The 27,663-nt window shown below is 54.6% G+C and overlaps 2 protein-coding genes across 7 annotated transcripts in view; both read right to left on the bottom strand.

Moving 5' to 3' along the window:
* Nucleotides 1–448: 448 nt before the first annotated feature.
* RPS17 (ribosomal protein S17) lies at nt 449–3,743 on the bottom strand. The gene is made up of 5 exons (XM_070400477.1): nt 3,657–3,743; nt 3,243–3,394; nt 2,648–2,753; nt 1,861–1,926; nt 449–575 (listed from the first exon to the last, which is right to left on the bottom strand). Exons 1-5 carry the CDS (start codon nt 3,657–3,659, stop codon nt 495–497), a joined length of 408 nt encoding a protein of 135 aa, XP_070256578.1. The 5' UTR covers nt 3,660–3,743; the 3' UTR covers nt 449–494.
* Nucleotides 3,744–6,454: 2,711 nt separating this feature from the next.
* CPEB1 (cytoplasmic polyadenylation element binding protein 1) overlaps nt 6,455–27,663 on the bottom strand; it is a 54,341-nt gene continuing 33,132 nt past the window's right edge. For 3 of the 6 annotated variants that reach the window (XM_070400458.1, XM_070400459.1, XM_070400464.1), the window contains exons 4-12: nt 20,349–20,572; nt 18,124–18,394; nt 16,051–16,164; nt 15,695–15,799; nt 14,699–14,835; nt 11,163–11,361; nt 9,742–9,836; nt 9,187–9,267; nt 6,455–7,913 (exon numbers count right to left, since the gene is read on the bottom strand). In XM_070400458.1, the coding sequence (XP_070256559.1) occupies nt 7,803–7,913; nt 9,187–9,267; nt 9,742–9,836; nt 11,163–11,361; nt 14,699–14,835; nt 15,695–15,799; nt 16,051–16,164; nt 18,124–18,394; nt 20,349–20,572 (1,337 nt within the window). In that variant the 3' untranslated portion in view covers nt 6,455–7,802. The remainder of the gene's footprint in view (nt 7,914–9,186; nt 9,268–9,741; nt 9,837–11,162; nt 11,362–14,698; nt 14,836–15,694; nt 15,800–16,050; nt 16,165–18,123; nt 18,395–20,348; nt 20,573–27,663) is intronic. The other 3 variants (XM_070400461.1, XM_070400462.1, XM_070400463.1) reach the window with 2 other exon arrangements.

Below are 27,663 nucleotides of genomic sequence, written 5' to 3'. Positions count from 1 at the left end.
ACATATACAGAGAATATAAAGCAATTGGGACAAAATATAACTGAAAGATCTACGTAGAACATTTTGAAGCTCCTTTGTACTGTTCTTGCAGCTTTCCCCCGTTCGAAATTACAAGAGACTTTTAGAATGTCTGCTACACTCGTCTCACAGAAGCAGGTGTACAGGGATCTGGACAGCCAGACCTGAGGTCTGCCACTTCTGTGCAGAGACCCACACACATAGACGGCATAAATACACCCAGACCAGCATCAGCAGTAAAAACAGACAAGTGTGCAGAACACACAACTGAACAGCTCCTTCTCCCCACGCACACACAGTAGGACCACAGCCTCAGCGGATCCAAGGTCAGAGCCACCTACCCAGGACGCTGCCAGCAGGCTTTCCCTTCCTTGATAAGGAACTCCTGCCCTTAGCTCCAACCAGCACCCAACCCCACAGACGACACAGGCAAGGTGTCCATGGTTTATTGATAATATTACAGCATAGCAAAAGATTCAAACGGCTCCACGCGGTGTTTTGAAATTCATTCCAACTGTGGGCTGAGTGACCTGCAAGTTGGACAGACTGCCGAAGTCCTGGAACAACAAAATGGGTTCAGTGAGATCTGTGGTCTTGGCTCCAGGACCACCAGCGAGCCTTGCTCTCAGTGTCCACCCGCTTGCAGTGGGACCTCGAAGAAACCCAATGAAAGGTGTTCTCCCCACCCCAGAATGATGACCTCAAGGACCCTGCACCATGACAGGAAGCAGTGCTGCACGCTGTCGGATGCTTAGCAGCACCCCTGCCCTCTATCCACTAGTGTCTGCTCGGATCCCCCAGCTGTGACAATGAAAAAACGTGTCCAGCCCAGCCGGCGTGGCTCAGTGCTTGAGCGTTGACCTATGAACCAGGTCAGGGCACATGCCCAGGTTGTGGGCTCGATCCCGTGGTGGGAGATCCCATGTGGGGTGTGCAGGAGGCAGCCGATCAATGACTCTCTCTCATCATTGATGTTTCTATCGCTCTCTCCTTCTCCACTCCTCAATAAAACTATATTAAAAAAGAAAATGTGTGTCCAGACATTGCCAAATGTCCTGGGGTAGGAGAGGAGGTATATATCTCTCCCTTTTCAAATCATTTCTCATTTGAGGCAAGGGGGCCTCAAACTACGGCCCACGGGCCACATGCAAATACAAATATTGTATTTGTTCCCGTTTTGTTTTTTTACTTCAAAATAAGATCTGTGCAGTGTGCATAGGAATTTGTTCATAGTTTTTTTTTAAACTATAGTCTGGCCCTCCAACGGTCTGAGGGACAGTGAACTGGCCCCCTGTTTAAAAAGTTTGAGGACCCCTACTCTAGGCATACTCAGAGCCACCTCCTTTCCAGGACCAGTCTGGGGCAGGCTGCCTCACAGATGGCAGGCCCTAGGCAATCAACAGCTATGTAAAAAGGCCTAAGATAAGCCACAGAAGAGACACACATCAACCTGTACTGAAGACAGCTAAGCTCTCTAAGTAGTGCCTTGTATTAAGCATCTGGAAATGAGACCACAACTCACTCAAGTGGTCAGCATACAGACAAAGAAGGAAATCGGGGGTGGGGAGTCCAATGGGGGGACAAAAGGGGATATTTGTAATACTTTCAACAATAAAGATAATTTTAAAAAAAAAAAAGAGGAAGAAGTGAAGCCCCCGAGGGAAAGCCCACATAATGAAAAAGAACCAGCTGGATGGAACCACGGGGGCAAATGTGAGGAGCCAGCCACAGAACTGAGGTCGAAAGAAAGTAATGTCTGGAACACACCGAGAACACCTGGTATTATTACGGACAGAGGATGCCACTAGGAAGCCCCCCTTCAGGAACTCAGCACATGCTTACCAAGAGCTTCAGCATTTCCTTAGTGTCAGGATCAACCTCAATGATCTCCTGATCCAGGGCCGAGACCTAGAAGGAACAGGACCCCGCCAAATACCATCAGTGAGTTCTCCCTCACCTTCCCTGCCCTTTCCCCAACATTCCTCAACAAAAAAGAGGGGCACTAGCAAAGGAGACCGGATCCCACTAGGAGAGAAGTCGGCTTAAGGATCACAGGCCCCAAAGACCACTTCTGGGTTCACCTTGTATGCGCCCTTCGTCATTCTCTTACTGGCATTCCGGAAACCTTAAGACTATGTTCATGTTTCGGGAATACTGTGCTAAACTAAGGCAAGCAATCAAACCAGAAGCTGTGGCAAGGCAAGCGAACATGACGAAGGGCTCTCAGGTAATGGCCCCTACAGCCCTGGCCGGTTTGGCTCAGTGGATAGAGCGTCGGCCTGCGGACTAAAGGGTCCCAGGTTCCATTCCGATCAGAGGCACATGCCTGGGTTGCGGCCTCGAGCCCCAGAAGGGGACGTGTAGGAGGCAGCCGATCAATGGTTCTCATCACTGATGCTTCTGTCTCACCCTCTTTCTTCCTCACTGAAATGTAAAAATCTACCCCCCAAAAACGGCCCCAACAGGGCAGAACATCCAGGCAGGCAGGTTGCGGGCGCCTGCAGCTGGGTGAGGGTTTATGGATAAAGGACCTTCTTCTCCAGCTCAGCTGAGGTCCCCTTAGAAGCCAGGCACCTGCTTCCCGTTTCAGCAGGAGCCCGAGGCCCAGGGAGAGGCGCGGCGAGCTTACCTCGGGCACGTAGTTGTCCCTCCTCTCCCTCTCCTCCTCCTGCAGCTTGATGGAGATGCCTCGCACCGGGCCCCTCTGGATCCGCTTCATCAGGTGCGTGACATAGCTGCGGCACAAGCGCCCACACACACACTGAGAACGCCCGCGCACGCTGCACCCGGACATGCCAGCAGCAGTTTTAGGGCTTCTTCCTCCGCGAGAAGGGAGAGGACCCCCGTCCTAGGAGCCCCGACTCCGACAGCGACACACAGCGCCTGCCTGCCTGCCACCCTCTATCAAGTTCTGCTAACGCATCAAATCTCGCCTCAGACACCCAGGACGCCTCCCCAGTCTTCGTTTCCTCTCCTCCCAATGAGCTGCAATTAAGATTCAACCTCCCGGAGGCCTGGCCGCGGCCAGGTGTCACCGCCCCAGGTATGACACCAACACGACCCAGTCCCACCCGGGCTCCCTGCGAAGGCGCGCCCGTCCGCCTCCGGGGTGTCGGGCGGGGGGAAATCCCCAGGCCCCGGCGGCTCCCCACCCCCCCGAGCCCGGGACGGAAGACCCAGGCCCCGCGCCCCACCTCCCGCCAGGCCCCGGCGGCTCCCCTCACCCCGCGATCTTGTTCCGGAGCTTCTTGCTGGGGATAATGGCGATCTCCTCGCACACGCGCTTGTTGGTGTGGAAGTCGTTGCCCAGGCGCGTGTAGTACTTCTCGATGATGACCCGGGCCGCCTTCTTCACGGTCTTTGTGCGAACGCGGCCCTGCGGAGAGGGAGAGACGGCGTCACCGCGAGCCGGACCCGCTCCGGGGAGGAGCCCGGTGTCGCGCGCCGGCCGCCGGGGTCCGCGGGGCTAGGGCCGCGCCCGGGAGGGAAGGCAGGGGCAGCGGGCGGAGTTGGGGCGCGGGGACCGACGCGGGAGCCAGCGGCCCGCGGAGGCCCCGGCCTGACGGGGTTAGAAGCCGCAGAAAGACGTGGATGGAGGTCGATTGCGGGAGATAACAGCTCCGGCCCAGAAAACCTACCATGGTGGCGGGTGCCTGTTGAAAGAGGAAACAGGAAGCACAAGAGAGGCCTATAAGGCGCCGGCTAGACAGCCGCTTCCGCTCTCCCTGGACGCGGAGCCAGCGCGGGAGGCCGGGCGACCCCTGGCGGCGCGGGGCGGGACCGCAGGCGGCAGCCGCGGGCGGGCGGGTCTCCGGTTTCCCAGCCCCGCCCCGCCCCGCGCAGCCTTGGTCCCGCTTCTCTAGCCCCAGGTTCTGGGACCAGGTCGCCTATTTGCTGTGCTCCAGGCCAGGGCGACGGAGGGAGGGAGGCAGAGTCCTTGGGAAGCCATTCGGGGGCGTGGAAAGGTGAGGAAGGAAGGAGGCGCCCTGCCCAGGACCCCCACCTGGTCCACGGCTCAGAGATCTGTCGGGCCAGCCTGGTGGGGGCCCGGTCCACCTGGAACAGCTTATCTCATTTTCCCCAGCCTTTGCTCAAACGTCCTTATAGGAGGGACTTTCCCGCCAACGTACATAGCGTCACTATCCTTTCAAAGCTGCGCTGATATTTCTTACTCCTTGTCACAGTGACCCGAGTCTTCTCAATCAGGGGCGAGCTCCATGGCGCCAGGGCCCTGTGGCTCAGCTCCTCCCCATGCCCGGAACAGTGGCCAGCACAAAGCAAGCTCTCAGATATGTAAGCCCAGGGCCCAGCTCACCTGCAATGCTGCCAACGGAGGCACCTTCTCCAACTACCGCCGTCTTCAGGCTGTTTTTGCCATACCCATCCCAAAGCCGGCCCTCTAAGCCACCAGCGCAGGCGCCCCTGGGGGCCTCATTAGCCTAGGCCCATGGTCGGCAAACCGTGGCTCGCGAGCCACATTCGGCTCTTTGGCCCCTTGAGTGTGGCTCTTCCACAAAATACCACGGGCGGGCGCGCACGTACAGTGCGATTGAAACTTCGTGGCCCATGCGCAGAAGTCGATTTTCGGCCTGGGGGAGTCTATTTTGAAGAAGTGGCCTTAGAAGAAGTGGGGGGTGGACATAGAGGATGAACGAAAGGAGGTAGATGAAACAAGTATACAAGACGAGTGTGGATGGGAGAGTTGGAGGGGTCGACCTCAGCGAACGTACCTCAATCAGATTGAGGACGTTTTTAGCAAAGGCCAGCTTAGGAGTTATCCTAATTAATTTACTAACAATGTACCTATCTATATAGTTTAAGTTTAAAAAATGTGGCTCTCAAAAGAAATTTCAATTATTTTACTGTTGATATTTGGCTCTGTTGACTAATGAGTTTGCCGACCACTGGCCTAGGGAGTACCCTGCCCCCTCCCTCCAACTCTGTTAAAGGGAGACCTAACCACCTCCACCCTCCACCCCAACTGACTCAAGGCTGGGCTGGCCAGGTTGGATGCGTTAAGGGGCACAGCGCTGTGCCTCATTCCTCAACTCCTCTACCCATCACCTCAGTCAGTCCAGTCACTCTGAATGGAAGGCTCTATGGCAGGGGTCCTCAAACTTTTTAAACAGGGGGCCAGTTCACTGTCCCTCAGACCGTTGGAGGGCCGGACTATAGTTTAAAAAAAAAAACTATTAACAAATTCCTATGCACACTGCACATATCTTATTTTGAAGTAAAGAAACAAAACGGGAACAAATACAATATTTGTATTTGCATGTGGCCCGCGGGCCGTAGTTTGAGGACCCCTGCTCTATGGAGTAGGGGAGGAGAATAGAGTCCGGCCAGCGTGGCTCAATGGCTGAGTGTTGACCTATGAACCAGGAGGTCACAGTTCCATTCCCAGTCAGGGCACATGCCCGTACCGGGCTGGATCCCCAGTGGAGGGTGTGCAGGAGGCAGCCCATCAGTGATCTCTCTCATCACTGATGTTTCTATCTCGCTCTCCCTCTCCCTTCCTCTCTGAAGTCGATGTATATATGGGCAGGGGAGAGGCCGACTCGCTCTGAGAGTTGCAGGAACTTATTTTACCAGCAAACTTCACACCAAGCTGCTGCCATCCAGGCCTCAAGTGGAAGGTGAGGGCTCTGCTTGGCTGAGGGACTCCCGACCCCATGTGTGGGCTCCTGCACCTGCCACAGGATGCTCCTTCCGAGGGTGTAGGGTTCTTGCACCTCAAACTAAAATGCTATCTTCTGAAGGACCAGCCCAGCAGATGGGCCCGGCACAGCCTACCTGATGGATGAGCAGACCCTCTCAAATCGGGAGCCTGCGAGGACGAGGGCAGGTGATGGGTCCCTCCAACAGGAAGACACAGGCTCAAGGCTCACAGGAAAAGTGAGACAAAAAGCTGCCGAGCAGCGGTGCCCCCACGTCCTCCAAGCTGGGTCTGTGGCCGAGAGAGGAGGAGCCCCCAGCAGCTTTTCACACTTGGCCTAGTGGAACCACCTCCAAGGTGCACTTGACCACGGAAGTGACCAAGAGTACTTAGAGGGGCAGGCCCCCCCCAAGGTCCCACCATCCACCTGGGCTGGAAACTCATCACTGAAAATCGGAGGAAATGTGAGGGTTTTTTGTTTGTTTTGTTCTTTATTCCTTTCAGAGCGGAAGGGAGAGGGAGGGAAAGAAACATCAATGATGAGAGAGAATCAATGATTGGCTGCTTTCTGCACACTCCCCACTGAGGATCAAGCCCGCAACCCAGGCACGTGCCCTTGACTGGAATCGAACCCGGGACCCTTCAGACTGCAGGCCGACGCTCTATCCCCTGAGCCAAATCAGCCAGAGCGGAAATGTTGAGTTTTTAACTCTGAAATCTTATTACCCCACTGCCCCCAAGCCCCCACCCCTCAGACACAGAGACATGAGACAAGAACAGGAGTCTGCTGCAACGTGTTTATTATGTGCCAAAAAAAACGACACCACAGCTTACTCCACACATCTGTAGGAGAGTGCAGTCTTGCCTGCATATACTACAATGAGGTAGAGACTTCACACACAGCTTCACAAAACCCACAGAGTAGCTGGGATAGGCAACAATGCAAGGTCAGCTCAGCGGGGAGGGGATGGGGGGGGGGGGGTGACACTGGTTCTTTGGCACACAGCTTCCCAAAGAGGGGCAAGTCGATTTTTTTTTTTAAAGAAAGAAAAAGTCAAGTTTTCAAATCCCAGTAGCATTTCCATCCACTGCAACGGTTGCTCCATACATTTCTCAAATCAAAGAAACAAGGAAGGGTACTTGTCCCCTCTGAGAGAAAGGGCTCCTGTGAGCCTTCTTCTGTCCTCACCAAAAAGCAGCCCTTTTTAGCTCAGTTACAAAAGAAAGAAGTCCTGTGACTTTGTGATTAAAAACTTCTATCAACCCTCCCCCCCAAATAAGTGCAACTTCAGAAGGTGCAATAAACCGTTTAAACCTATATACAGCAGCTGCTCAAACACCTTTTACCCGGTCCAGTTTGCAATTCAAAAAAATTTTTTTTCTTGGTTGCAATTTTTTTTCCCTCTTCATTCGCAACTGTGAGAAACAGTGACCAGCAGTCCCCCAGACACAAATTTGCTATAATGTTAAAAGCTGCCAGGAAAGAAAAAAAAAGAACAACTCTTGTTCCAAATGACTTAAAAACTATTTTAAGGAGTGTAAAAAGGAACCGGTAAAAACCCTCGAGCATAAAATATGAAATATGATTTTGGTTTAAATGAAGAGCAAAGTCTCCTTGTTGTTTACAGTAAAAAACACCAGCTGAACACTCAGTTTATGCCGTTCAGGTGGGGGTTAAATAAATGGAAAGGCACTGTATGGCAACTGCAAGAATGAAACCAACGAGACCTGCGCATCACCACCATCAGTATTGCAAGGAATGTAAAAAAAGCGCTTTTAATAAATAAACCTAGATGTAGGCATCGTGTCAATACCTTCTGGACACGTAATTCTTTTTTGCTTTTCATCGGCAAAATGAGGAACTAAAATCTGGGAAAACTACAGAGTCGCTTGGAGGGTGAGCCAGAGGGTCCTTGCCCTGGCCCACCCCTGAAAACAAACCCGACAAAACTCATTGTGCATTAATTAGTGCAGAAACAAAGACAGACTCAGCGAGTGCAAAGGTGACTACGATCTTCCCTTGTCCTCGGGAAGCCGGCTCCCTGGTCGCCAGGTGCCCAGGTGGGGCAGGCCGCTGCCTGACCTGCCAGCCGCGGGCGCCGCGGGCCACCAGGCAAGGCCGGCTCCTCTAGCTGGAATCTCGGTTCTTCTGGTTCCGCATCAGGGGGCTGTGGTGGCGCAGGCCCTCCGTGCTGTGCCGCCAGTGCCAGCAGCTCCGGCAGAAGTACTTGAAGCACACCTGCGTGGACAAAGGGAGACAGGGCGCTCCGGTGTCAGCCGCAGGCCCCGTGTGCGAGGGAGTGGGCCTCCTGGGGCCTCCGTGGTGCTAGAAGAGAGGGTCTCGGGAACCTGGAGCCCCTCACACAGGCCTGATCGACCCGGGAAACCTGCTGTGTTCCTGCAGGTGCCCTGACTTCATCCAACATTCAGGGCTCCTACTGTGTACAGCTTCCCTCACCCCTCACCGCTGCAGCGGCTCCTCAGGCCCCGCCCTTCTCTCACCTCCACACTGCTAACCTGCAAGGACATCTGAAGACAGTGACTCCAGGTCCCAATATAAAGGACATGCCTCCTTCTTCAGCCGAAGTGAGGGCAGGTGACAGCCCCTGGGGTTCTGTCCCGCCTCCTGCTCTGAGCTATATAACCTCTGACAAACCACTGACCTCTGAGCAATTACCTAAAAATGGAGGGTCCCCCAAAACCTGCGATGAGGCTGATCAGAGAGATGCTCATCCTCAGATCCAAGGTACTGCACACCCTCACCTGGGAGCATCGGTTTAACCATGGCCAACCAGGGGCTCCGAGCCTGAGCGACCGCTGCAAACACTAGCGTGGACGCACTGCCAGGCCCCAAGCTCCCGTCACGTATCACAGACCAGCTGCAGGGGCACCACTTGGACACTTGGCAGAAACACGGAGTCTCGGGCCCCACCCCAAACCCGCTGAGTCACAATCTGCATTTAAACAAGGCCCTCAAGCGATGTGCACATACATTCAAGTGTAAGAAGCATTTTTGCTGAAAAAACACGCCCAGATGTGTGCACGGCCACCCAGAAACAGTCAACAAGAAGCTGCCGTGCTGTGCTCTCTGCCTGTGTCTGACAACTGGGGGTACAAACCAGGTATAAACATCAAAACAGTCCAGGGGTCCCTGAGTGGGGGAATAGCAGCTTCGAAGTACTAAGAATTGGAAGAACACAGCCTGGCTCACAGGTCCTGCTGACCAGGCCCACCCAGGTTCCTGTCACCCTCAGAACCCACCCATGATCAGCAGCCCACACGTCTGCCAACATCGTGTAAAAGGAGAAGGCCCAAGCGTCAACACTCAACTCGAGAGCTTTCCCAAGAGCTGTGGGTCAAACCATCCCAGTGTGCCGCTGGCCTGACCACCAGCACCTCCTGTGCTCAACCACAAGGTACCCGAGAACCCCAACACACTGTGACGAACCTGGCGGAACCATTTTTAATTAAGGGGGGACTTCCTAGGCACCTCCAGGGCCCAGGGGACTCACCTGATCTCGACAGAAGAAAGGGCCAGGCTGAGAACTGCAGATATGACACAGAGAATCTTCTAGGTAGGGGTCGATCTGAACCTGCACAAAGCGAGACAGGAGAAGGAAGTGGCTCTACGGCCAGTGGCTGGGAGGGAGGGTGCACAAAGGGGCTCTCCGCCTGCATGCAGGGCGCTTCCTGGGGTAAAGGGGCGGAGAGTGTGGAGACCCCAGGGGACAGATGAGCTCACCACTGGCAGCCTCTGCAGTGTGGGCAACCACACACATCCCTGCCTGGCCCCCCAGCTCACTGCACCCCCCAGTCTCCCACCCAGGGAAGCGTTCAGAGGACACAGATCAGGAGAAGGAAGTCAGGCTCCAGCAATGCCCAGCCAGGGAAGGCGCCCGCAGGCTGAGAAGGCTCAACAGCCATGGCCCCTCTCCTGAGTCACCACAACCAGGATCCCCCCAGACCTGAACCCATGAGTCCCCAGGGCACACCCAGCACAGGAACCGCTCTGCCTCAGCTGCCCTGGTGGTAACTGGCCCAGAGGAAGGGACAGATCAGCCCCTCACCTTCTTGGTGAACTTGGTGGTTTTGATCTCCACAAAAGCAGCACTGACGGCTTTCAGGTAACTGCGTTGATTATTGAAGGTCACGCGCCCAGACCCTGTTATAGAAACAGCAGAACAAATTCACCTTCTAACAGGGGTGGAGATGCCTCAGGCTGTATGGGCTGGGGAAAGCATTTGGTCTGGCCCTGCCAAGGCACTGGGGTGAGTTAATAAAGTGTTTGACCAAATAGAGCAGGCTTAATTTTTAAGTTGATAATTTTGTATGGCCCAAGAATGACATTCTAGCCAAATTCTCCCACGTCACTTTTCAACACTTGTCAGCACTCAGGAAACCCTGTTTCTAGACCAGTGACGTCTAATAGAAATGTATTGTGAGCAACTCATGTATTAAGTTTTCTAGTAGCCACATCTAAGTGTGTGTGTAGGGGGGGAGGGGGGTGGGAGTTGGTGGTGGTGGAATTAACTTTAATATATTTTATTTGACCCAATATATACAAAACCTTATCGTTTTAACCTGTGGCACCAGCCACATTTCCAGCAGCCCAGCAGCCACATTCAATGGGTGGCTACCAACTCAGACGGCTGGTTACAGACCACATAGGCACCAGACCCAAAGGAGCAGGGGAAGGCTTGCTAACGGGCATGGGGAGGGAAGAGCCCTCTGGTGCAGGCAGGGGCACAGGGAAGACTACAGGGCTCAGAATGGAAGCCAAGATTCAGCTAGAGCCTCTCTCTGAAGGTGGGCCCAGTAGCCACACCCTCGTCCGAGGTCCTGGAGACCAGGCAGGGAGCCGGGAGAGCTCGTCCTGCCAAGGGCCACCCCACCCCGCACCGCGGAAGGCTGCTCTGTCTGAGGTGCAGCACCAATGCACACGGCTCCACGTGAGGGGAGTGGGTCAGCCACGTCCCGATCACCAAGTTCAAGGCTCCACCTCCAACCGGCCCGAGATTCCTGTGCGGCGTCTGGAAGTGACCTGCCTGCTCAGAGGGGCTGACCAGAACCCAGCGGCTGGGCCCCGACTGCCCTGTGCTGGGGGTCACCCAGTTCTCCCTCAGCCTGACTGGACTCTGCCCCAGCACAGGACACTTAATAAAGGAAGCCAGGCAAGTTCAGGGAAGTACTGGCCTCTTCTTGAACTATGACCTGTTGTCTGTCCCAGACGGTTTGGCTCTGAGCCTCTCACCGGAGTTCCTGTCCCATTTTCACCTCCTAGATCACTGCCTGTGTGTTCCCCCTTTCACAGGAGGAGGGGGAGGGTGGGCGCAGAGGGTGGCTTAGCTAGAAAAAGACGCTCTGCTGCTGGGATGCGCCATCTGCAGCCCTGGACCAGGCCTGCCTCTCGCTCCCACGGGGAAGTATCATGCTCTTGGGCTACCTCCCAGAGGCCGCACGCTTCCCCACACAGAAGTGGGACACTCACCAATGGGATACTTGTGCTTATCTGTGTCAATCCCGGCGTACACCACTCCTCCAAACAGGTCGTTCAGGATGGCTGCCAGGGCCTCGGCATTGAGCATCCCGTGCAGGGCGCCCACAAACACCGTCCTGCTGGGGTCCAGTCTCTGAGATGGGTTCCGCACAAAGTTGCTGTCAGCCAAGACCCAGGGGATCACTTGTACCTGGAAAAGCACGCAAAGGTTTGTCACGCTGGCAGGGAGCCAGGCCGGCTCTGGCAGGGAGAGGCGCAGCTCCTGGCCTTGCTGGAGCCGGGTGTGAGGCCCGGGCGGCGGGCGAGAGGTACTGTCCCCAGCACACAGGCCTCCCTCCCCCAGCCCAACCAGAGTTGACTTTCACTGAGTCCATGTGTCCAAGTGGTGACAGCAAGTGGCCCAACCGCAGTCACTCATCCTGGGGAGCAAGCAAAGCAGAACCAAACCGTCACCTGTGTGGTTCCAACAAAGGGCCGTGGACACTGATGTACAGACAGCACAGGCCAGAGTCCCAGGAGCAGAAAGGCTCCACAGGGAAACTTAAGGACAGGAGCTGGGGGCAGAGGCTGGGGCGCTTAGGGTACTGGTAGACGGTGGTCACTGGCCCGGGTGCCAGCGCCATGGGGGCGACAGAGGCAGGCAGGGGTCACTCACGGAGGCTCACAGAGCAGACCAGACCAGGGCAGGAGCTGACCACGTCTCTGCCTTGGACAAAACCTGGCAGAGCAGGCAGAGGTCCACAGTGAAGTGCAGACTGTAGTGTTCTGGAAGATTAATGTGCAAAGTTCTAAAAGACTGTCTCAAAGCAGGAAGAGATGACGTGGAAACCAGCAAAAGGCAGAGGCAAAGGAGGTTCAGAGGAAGGAGAGGCAGACCTGCAGGGGCCGGGGCACGGGCACGGGCACAGGCAGTCAAGCCCAGAAGACCCGCCGGCAGAGCCCAGGCCTGGGCATGTGGGACAACAGGAGGAACCTGGCCGGGGTCCAGGCTAGAGGACCCTGGGAAGAGAGGGCCTGGCAGAAGTTACCCAGAGCTCATTTCACTGGGAAATGCAAAAGCCCACTTTGCTTTGTCCACTCCCACAGGAGGTGCCACCATCTTGGTCCACATGCCACGGGCCACCAGGCTCTCCAAGCTTTTTCTTACCCTAAACAGAACCACTGAGGACCACAGGCCATTCCCAAAGAGAGGCCCCAGGGAAGGCAGGCCAAGCAGGCAGGAGCCTGGAGAGGTGAGTCTGAAGGTAAGAGCAGAGACACAGGTGAGTAACGTGTCTGATCCGGAAAGAAGAGAGAAGGGAGTCAGATGCTGACCACACGGTGGTGGGAAGGGACCTGAAGGAAGTAGAAGAAGCCGAGCGACAGAGCAGCCTATGGTCAGCACACCAGACAGAGGCTAAGTCACTGGAGGGCAGTGAGGGAAGAGGGACAGGACGGAGTCGGCAGGTCACAGAGGGGGCTGAGGGGCCTGGGAGAGCAGGACAGGCAGAGGAGCATGCTCACCAGTCCTAGGCTGCAACAAGGGGTCACTGCATGGGCCCCAGCAGAGAGAACGGAGAGGAGGGGGAGCTCTGGGTCACTGGGGGCAGCCAGAGGATGGACCTGCCCTGTGACTAAGACAAAATGTGAACTGACACCAGGAAACAGCTATAAAACAAAGAGCCAGCTTCGTGACATGCCTTGTTTGTAGAATATATCTATATCTATCTAATCTTTTTATTGACTTCATAGAGGAAGGGAGAGGGAGAGATAGAAACATCCATGATGAGACTCTTGGATCGGCTGCCTCCTACACGCCCCCTACTGGAGATGGAGCTGGCAACCGGGCATGTGCGCTGACCAGAGTCGAACCTGGGATCCTTCAGTCTGCAGGCCGACACTCTATCCACTGAGCCAAACCAGGTAGGGCACGTGCCTTATTTTAATCCTGAGGCGACCACCTCAATAAAATAGACATTTCCCCACTTACCCTACAGATTTTACTTTCTAGAGCAGTTTTAGGTTCACAGCAAAACTAAGCTAAGGTTCAGAGTTCCCTTGTAATGCCTGCCCCCTCAGCTCAGCCCCCGCATCAGCATCTGCACCCCAGGTGCACTTGGTGGTCAGGGAACTTCTGTGGCCACGGCACTGTCACCCCAAGCCAGAGCTCACATGAGGGTTCACTCAGTGTTGTATGTTACGGGTGTGACACCCTAACGGGCAGGGTGAAAATAGCACCTGCCTCCTTTCCGAAGGGAAGGGACCTCATTCCAGGGGCGGTGCTAGTGTAAGGACATGTGTTAACTTTACAGGATCACACAGAGGAGTGTCACTGCCCTGAAGACCCTCCGTGCCACCTGGACCCTCCCCAGGACCCTGGCAACTGCCTCCTCACTAACACAGGCACTTCGATGCCCCATTTCACAGAGGAGCAAACCATGTTGCAGAGACACTACACATCTAGTCCAATGTCACAACAGGGACTTGAATGGAACCAGAATCTAAAACAGCAGCACTGGTTCCTAAGCTCAACAGCCCCCTTTATGAGATGTGAGGTCGTGATGGGCCCTCGTGACCTAAAGGGCGGTGTGAGCTCAGGAACCAGTGCTGTTTTCAAAACCTGTTTCTCAAATACCATCCGCTCCTAGAACCACGTGGCAGCTTGGCTGAACAGGAGCTTCCTGAGCTCCCCCCACACCGACGCAGTGAGTCTGAGAAGGGCCCCAACACGCACTGAGGTCCAGGTGAAAGGACAGAACGGGACTGATGACTGTGTTCCTAACGCCTCTTCAAGCAAAAGCCATAGAATGTATCAGTTGCTCAGCCAGCCCTTATCTTAGCCAATAGGAACGCAAGGAAACTAGCCCAAGGCCAAAAGTATGCTAGCCACCTCCTGTCTTTGTGTAACCAGACCCTAGCTGCACCCTGCCCTTGTGTCATTAGCCCCTGGCACTCACTCAACCAACCGGAATCGGCCAAATCAGTGGTCCGAGTGAGCCCCCACCCCCTGACCCCAAGCCCTATAAATTCTTTGTTCTTCCAAGACTCCAGGCTCTCTTGCTTCCTGCCACTCCACTGCGTCAGTGAGGGAGGCAGAGGGACCAAGCTAGTTAGCTTGAATAAAAAGACTCTTTGCTTTTGCATCGGACTTGGCTCCCTGGTGGTCTGTCTTTGGGGATTTTGAAATCTGGGCACAACACAGGCAGGGAATCTGGGCTAGAGACCCCAGAGGCGAAGGGCACCCGCAGGGGAACCACACGGCTAGCAAAGGGCGGGAGAGAAGCAGGGATCCCGGTGAGTGTGGGCTGCAGACTTACCCGCCACAGGTCAGAAGGTGGCTGGGAGTCAGTGTGACCTCCATGGGCAAGAGACACACATACCACGAGGACCCAAAGGTTGCTCTTTTTTTTATGGAATTGAGAGTATTTTGCTCTATTTGCTGTGAGGCAGGAGGAACTTCTTGCCTCAGTAGGATACTCACCTGTAGCCTGCGTGTCCTCCCACCCAAGGAAACTGGCCTCTTAGGAGAGGATGTGGCGCTCACTCACCTCCTTGCAGCGCATCCTCCGGCTGGACATCTTGAAGTAGTATTCGCTCAGGCCGTCGGGGCTCAGCGGATCATGCGAGCAAGCCTGCAGCAAGGCCCGGACAGACTTCTCCAGTTCGAAGACCAGGTACACATACCCTATTCCCAACGAAAGAGAAGCGGCATCAGCACCCCCCGGCCCCTCCTCCGCCTTGGTTCTGCAGCTCTCGGTTCCAGGAGAGGCGGCCTCGTGCGTACGACACAATCGTGTCCTGCTCCTGGGGAGTCTTGTTGAAGGGAGCCCCTGCTCTGCCGAGCCCAGGCCTGGGGGGTGGGGGAGACGGGGACCTCTCCCACCCGAGCAGGGGGAGGTTGGCAAGGCAGGACGGGGCCTGTCATACCACACAGCCCTTCACCCGACCAGAGCACGTGTTCCTGGCCGGGGGAGGTGGGGGAGCGGAGGCAGGTCTGCAGCCTACCTGCGGGGTGGGGGTGCTGCTCTAAAAGCCTAGTTACCACTGGTCCCGTGCCCCCCCGGGACACTGCCAGTGGAGACGGGCAGGGTGAAAATAGCACCTGCCTCCACTCTGCAGGGAAGGGATCTCATTTCAGACCAGTGAGGGATCCGAGGCTGGGTCCTCCTTCCTGCCGACTCCAAGGGGAGCTCAGAAGGAGGTCAGCAACAATGTAACTAGGCAGGGGGCAGGCAAAGGGGGCCCTGCGACTGCCTTGTTCTGAAAGGGAAGCGGCTGGGTCCAGGTGGGGGAGGGCACAGGAAGTGTCGCACGGGGGTTTCAGAGGCAGCTTCCACTGCAGGTCAGTTTGGACAGACGGACCGTTAGCCAGAAGAACAGAGGGGTGGTGCTAGTTGGGGAGCAGTGCTGACAGCGGAAAGCTGTGTGCTCCAGGTGCCTACACCACGGTACCAGCATGCAGCGGTGAGGTGACATCCCAGCATCCCTCAGTGCAATTATGTGCCAGGGAGGAAAAAAAAAAGCTCCTACCATGTCTTTATTACCTTTAGGCATATTACCTTTGGGAGGACACCGGGGGTGCTTGCCATCCTTACCGGGCCACTCCACACTCAGAGAGCCAAAAACACGGAAGGTGTTAACCAATCCAGCTGCGAAGAGATGACGAGAGGGGGTGCTGAGGCACACCCTCCCCAGGGGGCCCAGCGCTCCCAGGCTCATCCCCCCACAAACAACATGAGAGGACTCTGGTCTCGGGGGCAGGTGCAAGCACCAACAAGAGCACGATGGGAGTCGGTGAAGCGCCCCTCCCCAGGCTCCGGGAGCACCCTGAGCTCAGAGGTCAGCGCGGCCTCCAGCCCGGCGTCATGCTCCTGAAGCAGGAGGCCTGGAGGCAGCTCACCTTCCGTAATATCCCAAGGAACACCTCCGAGGAACACTTTGCAGGAGTAGACAGGGCTCTTGTAGTTCCGGGGAGGAAGCTGGCCACTCCAGGTACAGGTAGCTTCATTCACAGCTTTGAGGGCAGAGAAAGAGAAACGGGTCAGAGAACCGCCGCCCTCCCCTGGGGTGAAGGTGTCCAGGAAGAACAGGACGGCCGGCGCAGCCAGGCTGCTGGGAGAACACCCCGGCTACTCCGAAAGGCGGGAAAACTTACACCTCACCACGCTGTTGGCCCAATCCCATCAGCCCAGCCCTCATCACTAATTCTGTCTCCACGAAAACTGAGATGTGTAGGTAAAAATGCTCACAACCCAAGCTGTTTTCAAACACGCAACTGGTAACTTAACCACAAAGCAGTTTTGTCTAGTCATTGCTTCCGATGCTAATTAAAATTACTTGAACGTCAATAGAACAATTTTGTGTACGAGATCCCAACGGCTGACTGGTCCACATGGGTCTTATCCCCACATGTTCACACAAGAAACAGTTGCCTATACTTTCCCTGCCTTCGCTCTGAACTCATCCATCACGGAAGTTAGTACCCTGCCAATAAAGCGCCCCCACTAGCAGCCCAACAAGACCAGAGTCCCAGCCGTTCCCAAGCCAGAACCAGGCCCCACCCCTGACAGCTGTGTGACGCCCCAACAAACATCGGGCCTTCCTTAGATAATGCCCCCCCCCCCCCCCGACTCAGCGTCCAATGTATGCCAATGACAAGCCTGTCCCAACCCGTTGTGATGTGTCTGACTCCAACTCAAAACTCCCCAGACTGCTCTTCTGTTCGGCCCTACAGTTTCTAACGGTTCTCAACCTGTAGGTCAAGACCCCTTTGGCGGCTGAACAACCCTTTCACAGGGGTCGCCTAAGACTATTCTGCATATCAGCTATTTACATGACGATTCATAACAGCAGCAACATTACAGTTATGAAGTAGCAACGAAAATAATTTTATGGTTGGGTCACAACATGAGAAACTGTATTTAAAGGGCCAGAAGGTTGAGGCTCTGTTCTTGGTGACCAGTTCGGCCTTCTAGCAGTCTTTAATCCTGTCCCCACTAGGTCTGTGCTGTTCCAGATCCGGGAGTGACCTCGTGGGCACGACCAGGCCTTGCCCACTGCACTCCCGCCGTAGCACCGGGACAGGGAGCCAAGAAAACCAAGCCTCATGTTCACTCAGGCGATGACATGACATGAAGCCATTCCCTAAAAGGCCCAACATGCCAGCAAGAAACTGTCAACTATCAGCAATGTTTTGTGAACAACAACGGAACTCGATATAACATCCCTTCGCAGGGACAGTGGCACTGGAGAAAGTGCAAAGATGGGCAGCCAAGACCACGAAGTGGACAGGGCAGTGGCACCATCAGAGGAGAATGGATCAGGTCCAGCTCGGTGAGCAGAAAGTCAGACATACTGATGCCTCTGGAAACACAGGGAAGGGAGACACTGAACACCGGCCGTCATCAGCTCAGCACCTCCGAACCGCGGTCGGTGGGCACCTGACGCCTCCGTAAACACTGACTGTGACTCATTTACTTCCGGGTATGGGCAGAAGATGACAAACAGATGCAGTGCGTATCTCAGCTCAGGTAAATGACGGAGCCCGAGGTCTGTGGGAGACCAGGACACCTGGGGACACCCCTTACCTTAGAGGCTGCCCACCCCAGTGTCCCCGAGTTCACCCGTCAGAAAGCCTCAGGGAAGAAAGCTCCTGCCTGAGTAAGGAAGGAGAAGGGAGACAAAGCTCTAAGCATCTCGCCCAGGGTTTCCCCTGAGAGAATCAACAGGGACGGCTGCGCACGGCCAGCCTCCAGGGGAAACACAGGTGAGAGGGATCCAACGCTCACCACACGCCCTGCACGCAGGTCACCGCTCCTTCCTGTCTGCCAGCTTGGAAAAACCCTCGACCGTCCCCATCAGCACTTACTCCAGAGACAGACCGTGCTCTGCAGATCCAGGGCCTTCACCGCGCAGCCAAGTCCTCTTCCAGTCAGGTCCCCTGTCGGGCCCAGGCCTGCCCACCCACACTCACCTGCCGCCTGCCGGTGCAGCCTGGCCTCTCTCTCTATGCTGAAGGGGTCTTTGGGGGCTTCCAGGAGGTCCCAGGAGGGCCACACGGAAGCTCCTGGCCATCTCTTCGACGCACTGGTTGGGGAAGGAGTGACAGCGGCGGCAGCAGCGGCAGCGGCAAGAGCAGCTTGCTCTTGGTCCATCCGGGACCCAACCCCCATCTTTAAGGAATCTCGGGGGCCACCCCCTGTCAGAGACAGGAAGGGCAGAGGGGGGGAGATGCGCAGGCTGGACTGAAGGAGGAAAAGAGAGACAGGTTTTCAGAGGACGGTCTGGTGGAAAGAGGAACAACTACACTGCAGAAATAATGAGAAATACCATTAAGCACTGGGTCTGCTTTCTTCCAGACGCTCTCCCTAAGCATTTTTAAGATTAGTTGTCCTACCCTAATTTAAACAAATTCTTTTGTCCCCAAGTCAACTTTTTTTTTTTTTCATTTTGCCAGACAGTCTTTGTAAGCATTTTAAATTAATTTACGATATTCTATTTAGGGACCAAGCTACATTTCCCTGACCTATTGCCCCACTGATGAACACTCAGATACTCTCAGTCTATGAATAAGTACTTTAAGATGTAGCTTCATATCTTGTGTTTTCTTTGGTCAGATTCCTAGGTCTAGAGTCAAAATGCGTTCTATTGCGGGGGGGGGGGGGGTTCTAGCAGAAATATGTAAGAATGCGGGGTTTACTCTAAGCTTGTGCCAAAACTTTAAATTCTACTGGTTTCAGTGGGTAAAATAACATCACATTATCATAAAAACAAGCTAAAATAATCACTCAACAGAATATGTCCTAAAAGTTCAAATACTGCCTCTATTCCCTCTTCTGTGAGGAGTGAGGTATCTGGGGACGTGCTTTTTTTTGTGTGTTTTTATTCATTTTTAGATAGAGGAAGGGAGAGGGAAAGACAGATAGAACCACTGATGAGAGAGAATCATCATTCATTGACCACCTCCTGCACGTCCCTTACTGGGGATCAAGCCCGAAATCCAGGCATGTGCCCTGACCAGGAATTGAACCATGACCTTCTGGTTCATGGCTCGACACTCAACCACTGAGCCACACGGGCCAGGCCTGAGGAAATTCTTTCAACAAAATTCAAAATATTAAAGCTTTATGAGGTAAATTTCCAAGACTGAGACCCCATCTGAAGGCCATAACCAGAAGCACCTCATCTCACCCCATTTACAGGAGGAAACTGCAGCCCAGGGTAGCAGAGCCCACTGTGGGGACCCCCTCTGGGAGCAGCCTGAGCCAGGCAAGGGGAACAGGAGTGCCAGCTCATGCTCTAGGGGAGCGGACAGGAGACCAGGTGGGTGCTAATGGCTGGGCTACAAACGGGAAACTGTATCCACAACCAGGGTGGCCAGTCCTGGGCATGGAAGGGAAGAGGTAGGAAGCCAGCCTTCCATTCATCGACCAGCCAGTGTAGGGACCCGGAACAGAGGCCAGGATGAGGAGGCGGCTAAGGCTGCATGGCATTGTGCTCCTCACCTAATGCACCGCCAGCTCCGCGCAGCCTGGCACCCTCACCACACGGCTGCAGGTGAGGAGCCTGGGTGCCACATTAACACTGGGCAGCACTTCATCGGTGCACAGAGGCCTCAGACAGCCAACATGGGTCAGGAAAGGCTTTAGGAGCCAGAGGCAGTCAGGTCTAGGGGAGAACCCTGGCCCTGCCAATGAAGGCACACCCAGGCGGTGCTGCGGGTCTGGCTCCAGACCACCGCAAGAAAGCGAGTCATCACCTCTTTGGCTGGTGGAGGGTCTTGCCTTCGTTTGTAAATAATTGCAACACCTCGTAGCGCAGTAAAACCGAGCATGCCCATAATTTTAAAAATCATCACTAAAGAGTTCTGAGATATCATACATAAAGGCACATAAACGATACTGTGTTTAGGCTAAAGAACACCCCGTGTAGGCCAGGAAACGGAACTCGGCTAGGACTCCCATGTTTGCCTGTGAAGTAACTGTGACCCAACGGCTCCTGGAGAAACTCATAAGAAGTGTCCCGGGCTCAGGTCCTGAAATGCATCGCCCAATGGGTGTACAAGGCATCCTCTATTCTGTCAAGGACGAAAAGCTCTGTATGTGCCCACGATGGCCTCCACACCTTCCAGCATCCTAGTGGGCACGTACCCGTCAAGCGTGCTGGCCCTCCCACCCGGCTCCCCAACAAGCGACATACAATCAAGTCTGAGAGATGATCTGATCCGGAGCTGAAGCCACTGGTGTCTGAGTCCGAGGGGCTGCTGGAGCGGGAGTCCAGGATGGGCCGCGTGTCCAGGCGGGAGCCTCTGACGGAGGGTGCTGAGAACTTGTCCACGTCAGATCCAAGGGGGTCCAGTGGCAGGAAGCTCAAGGGGGGCTTCCCCAGGACATTGCCCAGTGGGTTGTGGAGCATGCTCAGTACTAGGAGGAAAAATAAAGGAAGTCCTGTAACTTCTTAGTTTTCTTCCCAGCCAACAGCCCTCCCTTCTTCTCCCACAGCCACGCAACAGGCACAACCTGAGGCACAACCACTGAAAGCACAAAGAACCACAGTTCACATGCAACGAGCAGACACACATCCAGTACCGACACTGGCCACCCAGGGCCTGTGAGAGGCAGTTACAGGACAGCTTTGTGAAGCCTGGAGGTCCTGCTGTCACAGAAGCAACAAAATTCCAGCTCTTGCCTGACCGATATGGCTCAGAGGTTGAGTGTCGACCTATAAACTAGGTGGTCACGGTTCAATTCCGGTCAGGACACATGCCCGGGTTGCAGGTTCGATCCCCAGTAGGGGGCCTGCAGGAGGCAGCCAATTGATGATTCTCTCTCATCATTGATATTTCTGTCTCCCTTTCCCTTCCTCTCTGAAATCAATAAAAATATATTTTAAAAAGACTAACAACAACAAAGCTCCAGCAATCTGACACCTAGGCTTAGGGGTCAATGCCAGCGTTTGGGGAACTCTGTACCACTGGGGACCCCGGTCATAGCTGCTATTTTTTTAAAATATATTTTTGTTGATTTCAGAGAGGAAGGTTAGAGAGGTAGGGAAAGGGATAGGGAAATAAAAACATCAACGATGAGAGAGAATCAATGATTGGCTGCTACCTGCACACCTCACACCAGGGATCGAGCTCACAGCCTGGGCATGTGCCCTGACCAGGAATGAAATGTGACCTGGTTGATAGGTCAATGCTCAACCACTGAGCCACGCTGGCTGGGCCACACCTGCTATTAGTGTCTGGGTGCACACGCCCACGCTGCCACAGGAGACCCCTTCAGTGCACACCATGCTCCTCCCTACTGCCTGGCGACCTGCTCACGAGAACCCCACCCCGACACCACGCAGCTGGAGTAGAGGACTCGGGCCACACCCTGAGGCCTAGGACAGCGTGAGCAGGCCTCTCCTCCGAGAGCTCCTGAGAAAGGGGCTAGCACATGTGGGCTCTCTGCGCTGCACCCCGAATGTCAGTCGTTTGGGATGGAAGCAGCATGACGTCTGGTCAAGCCCGCTCTGGCTGAGGCACACCTGGGTACAGCCCTAGGTCCGCCCTCCTCCGTGTGGCCGTGTGCTCTAGGAGGCTCTGCACGTCTCCACCTCGTCATGCATCTCGGGAGGAATGCCAACCCCTTCACGACACTGTCAGGAAAAGTATTCAGCACACAGGCAATGTTTACGCGTGCAATGTCGAAAGTGATGCAGAGCCCAGAGTCCTCAAGGGAAGCCCAGCACAGAGCAGCTGCATGACAACTCCCAGCAATAGCCCAAAGGGCTTGAGCATGGTCAGTATGGGCCACAGCTCTGCATTCACCCCAAGTTTAAAAAAGAGTGTGTTTGGCCCAGCCAGTGTGGCTCAGCTGTTGAGCATTGACTCATGAACCAAGAGGTTGCCGGTTCAATTCCCAGTCAGGGCACATGCCTGGGTTGGGGGCTCGATCCCCAGAAGGGGGTAGGCAAGAGGCAAATGATCGATAATGTTTCTCTATCATTGATGTTTCTATCTCTCTATCCCTCTCCCTTCTCTCTCTAAAAATCAATAAAAACATTTTTAAAAAATAAAAGAGTGTGTTTGAAAGAATCCAAAAGCAACAGGGGTGCCACTGCAGACCGCTTCACTCATGCATCAATCTGCGTTCACTACGGTGTTGGTACATCTGTGCTACCAGGCACAATTCCAACTAACCTGCAATTTTTTTCTGCAATGTCCACAAAGAAATCTTGAGGCCTTGTCAGATTCCTGTGTGAAAGCTAGGAATGATCTCTACCACATCCTCCCATCTGATAAGCCTGTCTAAACAGAAAAAGGCAGGACCTACAGCAACCGGGTCTGAAGCCTTCTCCAGGGCCTGGCCACTGCGGGAACCTATTAACAATGCATCCCAGGCCCCACTCCGACCTCCTGGATCAGAACCTGCATCTTAACAGGATCCCCAGGAGGTTTGTGTGCACATTAAAGCTGAGAAGCACTGATCTAGAAAAACCCACGGCATGCTACTCCAAAGTTCTCGTCAGTTCCCTTCGCCACACCCAAAAACCTTTCGCACTGAATTCCCCTTGACTCAAGACTGCAGGTTATTTAAATACGGCTCTCACAGCACAATGCCAACTAATGCCTGAGAGAGAAGAGAAACCAATGTGGCTGCATGGAACATTTCCCCAGGAGTGTGATCTCTGGAAACAGGGTTTGGGGAGAGAAGAGAGGGAGACGTAGTCACCCAGGAGTAAGTAAAGAATGTAAGAAAGGGGCATAAACCGTGATAATGATTTCAGAAAGTGATGGCTGAACTTTGTAAAATACATTCAAGGCAAGCAAAGAAGTTCGTAAGCTCACAGAGAGCAAAAACCAAGGGAGCAACAAAGTCACTAATCATACGAGATGCCAATTAAAATGACAATGAGGTACCATCTCACACCTGTCAGAATGGCTGTCATCAACAAATCAACAAACGACAAGTGCTGGGAGGATGTGGAGAAAAGGGAACCCTCGGGTACTGCTGCTGGGAATGCAGACTGGTTGCAGCCACTGTGGGGAACAGTATGGAGTTTCCTCAAAAAATTAAAAATGAAACTCCCATTTAACTCAGTGATCCCACTTCTAGGAATATATCCCAAGAAAACAGAAACACCAATCAGAAAGGATATATGCATCCCTACGTTCGTCATAGTGCAATGTACAATAGCTCAGATTTGGCAATAGCCCAAGTGCCCATCCGCAGATGAGTGGATGAAAAAGCTGTGGCACATCTACACAATGGAATACACTACGCGGCAGTACAAAAGGAGGAACTCCCACCATTGGCAACAGCATGGAGCAATCTGGAGAGTATCATGCTAAGTGAAATAAGTGTTTGAAAGAATCCAAAAGCAACAGGGAAAAGACAAATATCACATGATCTCACTCATATGTGGAATCTAATGAACAAAATAAATTGATGAATAAAATGGATCCAGAGACACAGAAGCATGTAACAGACTAATAGACTGACGAATTTCAGAGGGAAGATGAGGGTGTGTGTGGGGGAGGGAGGGAGTGGATGGGGAGAGATTAACCATGGAACTTATATACATACTAGAGGCCTGGTGCACAAATTCGTGCATGGGTGGGGTCCCTTGGGGTGGCCTGCGGGGATCAGGCCCCAGCTTGCACCTCCAGCCTTGCAGCCCCACCTGGCACCCTGCCATGGCCTGGCGCTGCCCCCTCACCTGCTCCACTATCCTGTCTGTGGGGCGATCGATCGGGGCCAGGCCCCCCACCCGGCTCCCTCAGCACCTGGGAGACAGGTGGCAGCCCCACCCCCCAACGCCACTGTTCGCCGTCTGTGGGGACATTGGGCCCCCACTCACACCTGCGTTGGCCTGGCACTGCCTGCTCACCTGCTCCACCATCCCGCCGTGGTCCTGCTCTTATCAGAGGCCATTGGGGCGGGCAGCACCTCCACTACCGCCTGCTGCAAGCACCGCATCACCAACTCCCACCATGTTCCATGCCACCCCCTGGTGGTCAGCACATGGCATAGCGAGCTAACTCCCAGTCGAATGACCGCCAGAGGGGACAATTTGCATATTAGGCTTTTATTATATAGGAGAATATGCATAGCCCATGGACACAGACAATAGTGTGGTGAAGGCTGGGGAGGGGCCAGTGCATGGTGGAGGAGGTCAATGGAAAAATACACACACACACACACAAAAGGGACACCTGTAATACTTTCAACAATAAAGACTTTTAAGAAAACACCAACAAACCAAGGGAGCAAAAACCGAAGGAGCTAGGGACAGACACCTGTACAGGAAAAAGCGCTGTGAAGGACACTGCTGGGCCACCAGACAAAATCGGATACGAACAGCCGTTTAATGAGGGTATTGTATCAATTTTACATTGGCTGCAGTTGACAACTGTTTTGTTATGTTCTTAATGGTTCAGAACTTACACATATAGACATAGAGAGAGACAGAGAACGTGCGAGGGATACAGCAGAGGAGGTAAACGTCAGCCCTGGGAGGCTGGAGAAAGGGAAACACCGGTATCCCCTGCATTCCTTTTGTTTCATATCCGTAACTTCTGTAAATTTGAAATTATTTCCAAACAGAAAGTTTTTTTAAATGACAGGAAGGAAAACTAGTCGATTCCCATCTGACTTTACCTTTTTGGAGGCAACTGATCTAACCAGAGCGCGAGTGAGAGGGACTAGAATCCTCTCTACCTAGAAGAAGAAATACTCTCCTTTTAAAAAACCTCTTAAATGCGTTTGCACAGAAACCTGCAGGCACAGGGGATGAAGTTCTGCCTTCTCGACCAAGCACACCGACAGCAGCCCCCACCCACCACCGGGCAAACGCAGGGAAGGGTGTGTGCTGGGTGTCCCGAGAGGGACTGTCCAGTGCCTTAACGGGGACGCACCCTTTCAATCCGGGTGACCCAATTTACAGACACAATGCTGACTTAGATGCAACTCAGAGTCAGGGGGAAACCTCAGTTTATCCCTACCCAGCCCATCACCCAAACAGACAGAATTACTTGCCACCGCAAATTTGTGACAGTACTTACTTCAAAGAGGACTAGGTACTATTTATAGATCCGGGCGGCAGAGTCACCTCCCCGGCCTAATCCTCCCCAGAGTCTGCTGGGATCCTCACTGCCTACGGCCAAGTGCAGCAGGGAGAGCCCCACTGAACACTCTACCCCACACAGGGAAACGGGAAAGGGCTTGGGCTGATGGCCCAGAAAGGGGCAATGCCACTTGGCAAACATGTAAGATTGGGGTGCCCCAGAATTAGCACCCCTGGTTCCTGTCAGCACTCGGTGGATCAGTTTCCTGCAAATGTTAAACTGGACGGGCCAAGGACACAGTAGCAGTGTGACCGGGAGACACGGGGAAGACAAGAAAACCTAGTATCAAGGTGCCCGGAGTTTCTTAGGGAGTTTGACGTTTCCTTCAACCCACGGAAGAAGCCAAGTTTTGGAAACCATCACCCATGGTCAAATGCCCCCGAGACCTCACTGTCCCACCTACAGGCCAACACCACACAGGGCCTGGCCAGGTGGGTCTCTGAGGATCTACAGGTCAAAGGAAGGGGAAGCAGCAGAGACTGTGGGTCCCAGGAGGAGCCTTATTTCAAGAGAAGGAATCGCATTCTCCCAGCTCAGCCATGGAACCCCGCCTCCCTGTGAGTGAGCGGCACCGACTTCCAGCCATTGGGAGTCAAGGGCAGAACGCAGCTGGGAACTGCGTGAAGGAGGGACCATCTGATGACGGGGACTCTCATTAAGCCACGTCTACACTGCAGGCCAGAGACCACCTCGAACTCCACTCCCCAGCACAGGGCACACAGCTGCGTCACGGACAGATGCCAAGTGTGAACCTAGCTGGCTTAAGGGGGTGGGGGCTGTGGGAGAGAAGGCCCTTCGTCCCCCTCTGCGCGGCTCCTGTCCCTGGTGGCCAAGGGCACAGCGGATCCACATCTCCCGAAAGTGACTCAGGAGAACAGCGTGCTCTTCCTGGGGCAGGCACCCATCCCCACGCACATGCTGGCAGGAAGCGGCGCCAGCCACAGACGGGGAGTCACGGGAGGCGAGGGCCTGGCAGAAGGTCCCAGCTCATTAATGCTACCTCAGAGGGTACAGGAGACCACATCAGCAGTAATATTTTTAGACCGATTGTTAACTTTCTCCACTTTTACCCTTCTATGCCAGGTCCTGTGGGTTTCACCGCTGAGTCACTGCTGGAATTTTCTGAAGCCTTGCCCAAGAGGACAAAGGTACCCGAGCCGGGTGGCAGCGAGAGCCTCGCACCGGACGGAGGCCTGCGTGGAAGACACTGTCTGAGCGAGAGCTCAGTTTGGGAGACGAGGCCCAGACACAGTCAGGTGCCCTTACATAACGGGAAGAGTCACAGGAGAGACACGGGCGGAAGCTAGTATTGCTGCCCTGAGATAGAAGGCTGCATACCTGGAACCCTCCCTCCTTCTCCCAACCTTTGGTTCTAGGCTGTTTGTCCAACACCCTGAAGGCACAGGTAGGAAGGGGGGCAGCACTCAGTCCAGACCCCAGTCTTCAACTCTTCACCCACCCAACTCTGGGCAAGCTCCGAGTCTACCTCCCGCCACTGGCTCTGGGTCCCAGGTCCAGATGCCCGACATTGCCTTCCCCGACCTCGATCCCTGGAGTAGTCTCACTGACTGTCCTTGCAGCCGCCCACCTCACCTAGGAGGGACCCACTGTCACACAGCTTCCCAGGAACCCTTCCCCTCCCCACAGACCACCTGTCCATCCAGCTGATCAACACACACATAGGAGGCAGAAGATGGGAGAGACCTTGTAGTGCAAAAATGCAGTGTCAGGCCTGCTACTCATCACTCAGTAAATACTTATCACAGAGCCATGACCGGGCACCGTGCTACATGCTGGGAATACAGCAGTGGAGGGCTGAATGGCCCGGGCAAACTGCAGGAGACCTTGGACCCGGATGTCCATGCCACACACAGGAGGAACCCAGCCCCATTCTGGATGCTGCCTGAGAGGCTGTTTGGAAGTACAGCAGCAGCAGAAGCGAAACACAGAGGTCGTCCCTCCCAGCCCAGGCCATCAGCCTTGCACACCCGTGGGGAGCAGCACAACAGGGCACCCTGGTCAGCAGCTGGGCAGAGACCAGAGCGTGCACAGGCCCGTCCTCCAGGGACCTCCACAGGGAGGGGAAGAACCAGGACAGGCCCCTGGCACTGCTACCTGGGCACCTGGTCTGCCAGGCTGCTGCACAGGCATCACTACGAGCCCTTGTTTCCCAGGTAGATGCTCAGTCACCCCACTGTCTGTCGAGTTGTGCAACATGTGGGAGTCACCTGGGGAAGGCAGGAAGAGAGCCATTGGGTAGCACAGTGGATGAGCTGAGCCCTGCCTGTCGCCTGCCCTGGCCTCCAGGGACTTCAGCAAGGCCACACCTTGCCTCTGGCTCAGGAGCCCCCGCGCTGTCCACAGAGATACCCTAACCTGAGTGCTCTTGCCCAGCATGCG

This window comes from Myotis yumanensis, unplaced genomic scaffold (genome assembly GCF_028538775.1).
Source record: "Myotis yumanensis isolate MYYU_CA2020_CCGP unplaced genomic scaffold, mMyoYum1.0.hap1 SCAF_20, whole genome shotgun sequence".
NCBI lineage: Eukaryota > Metazoa > Chordata > Mammalia > Chiroptera > Vespertilionidae > Myotis > Myotis yumanensis.
The sequence above is the reverse complement of the archived record's forward strand: the minus strand, read 5'-3'. Positions and strand labels throughout refer to the sequence as shown.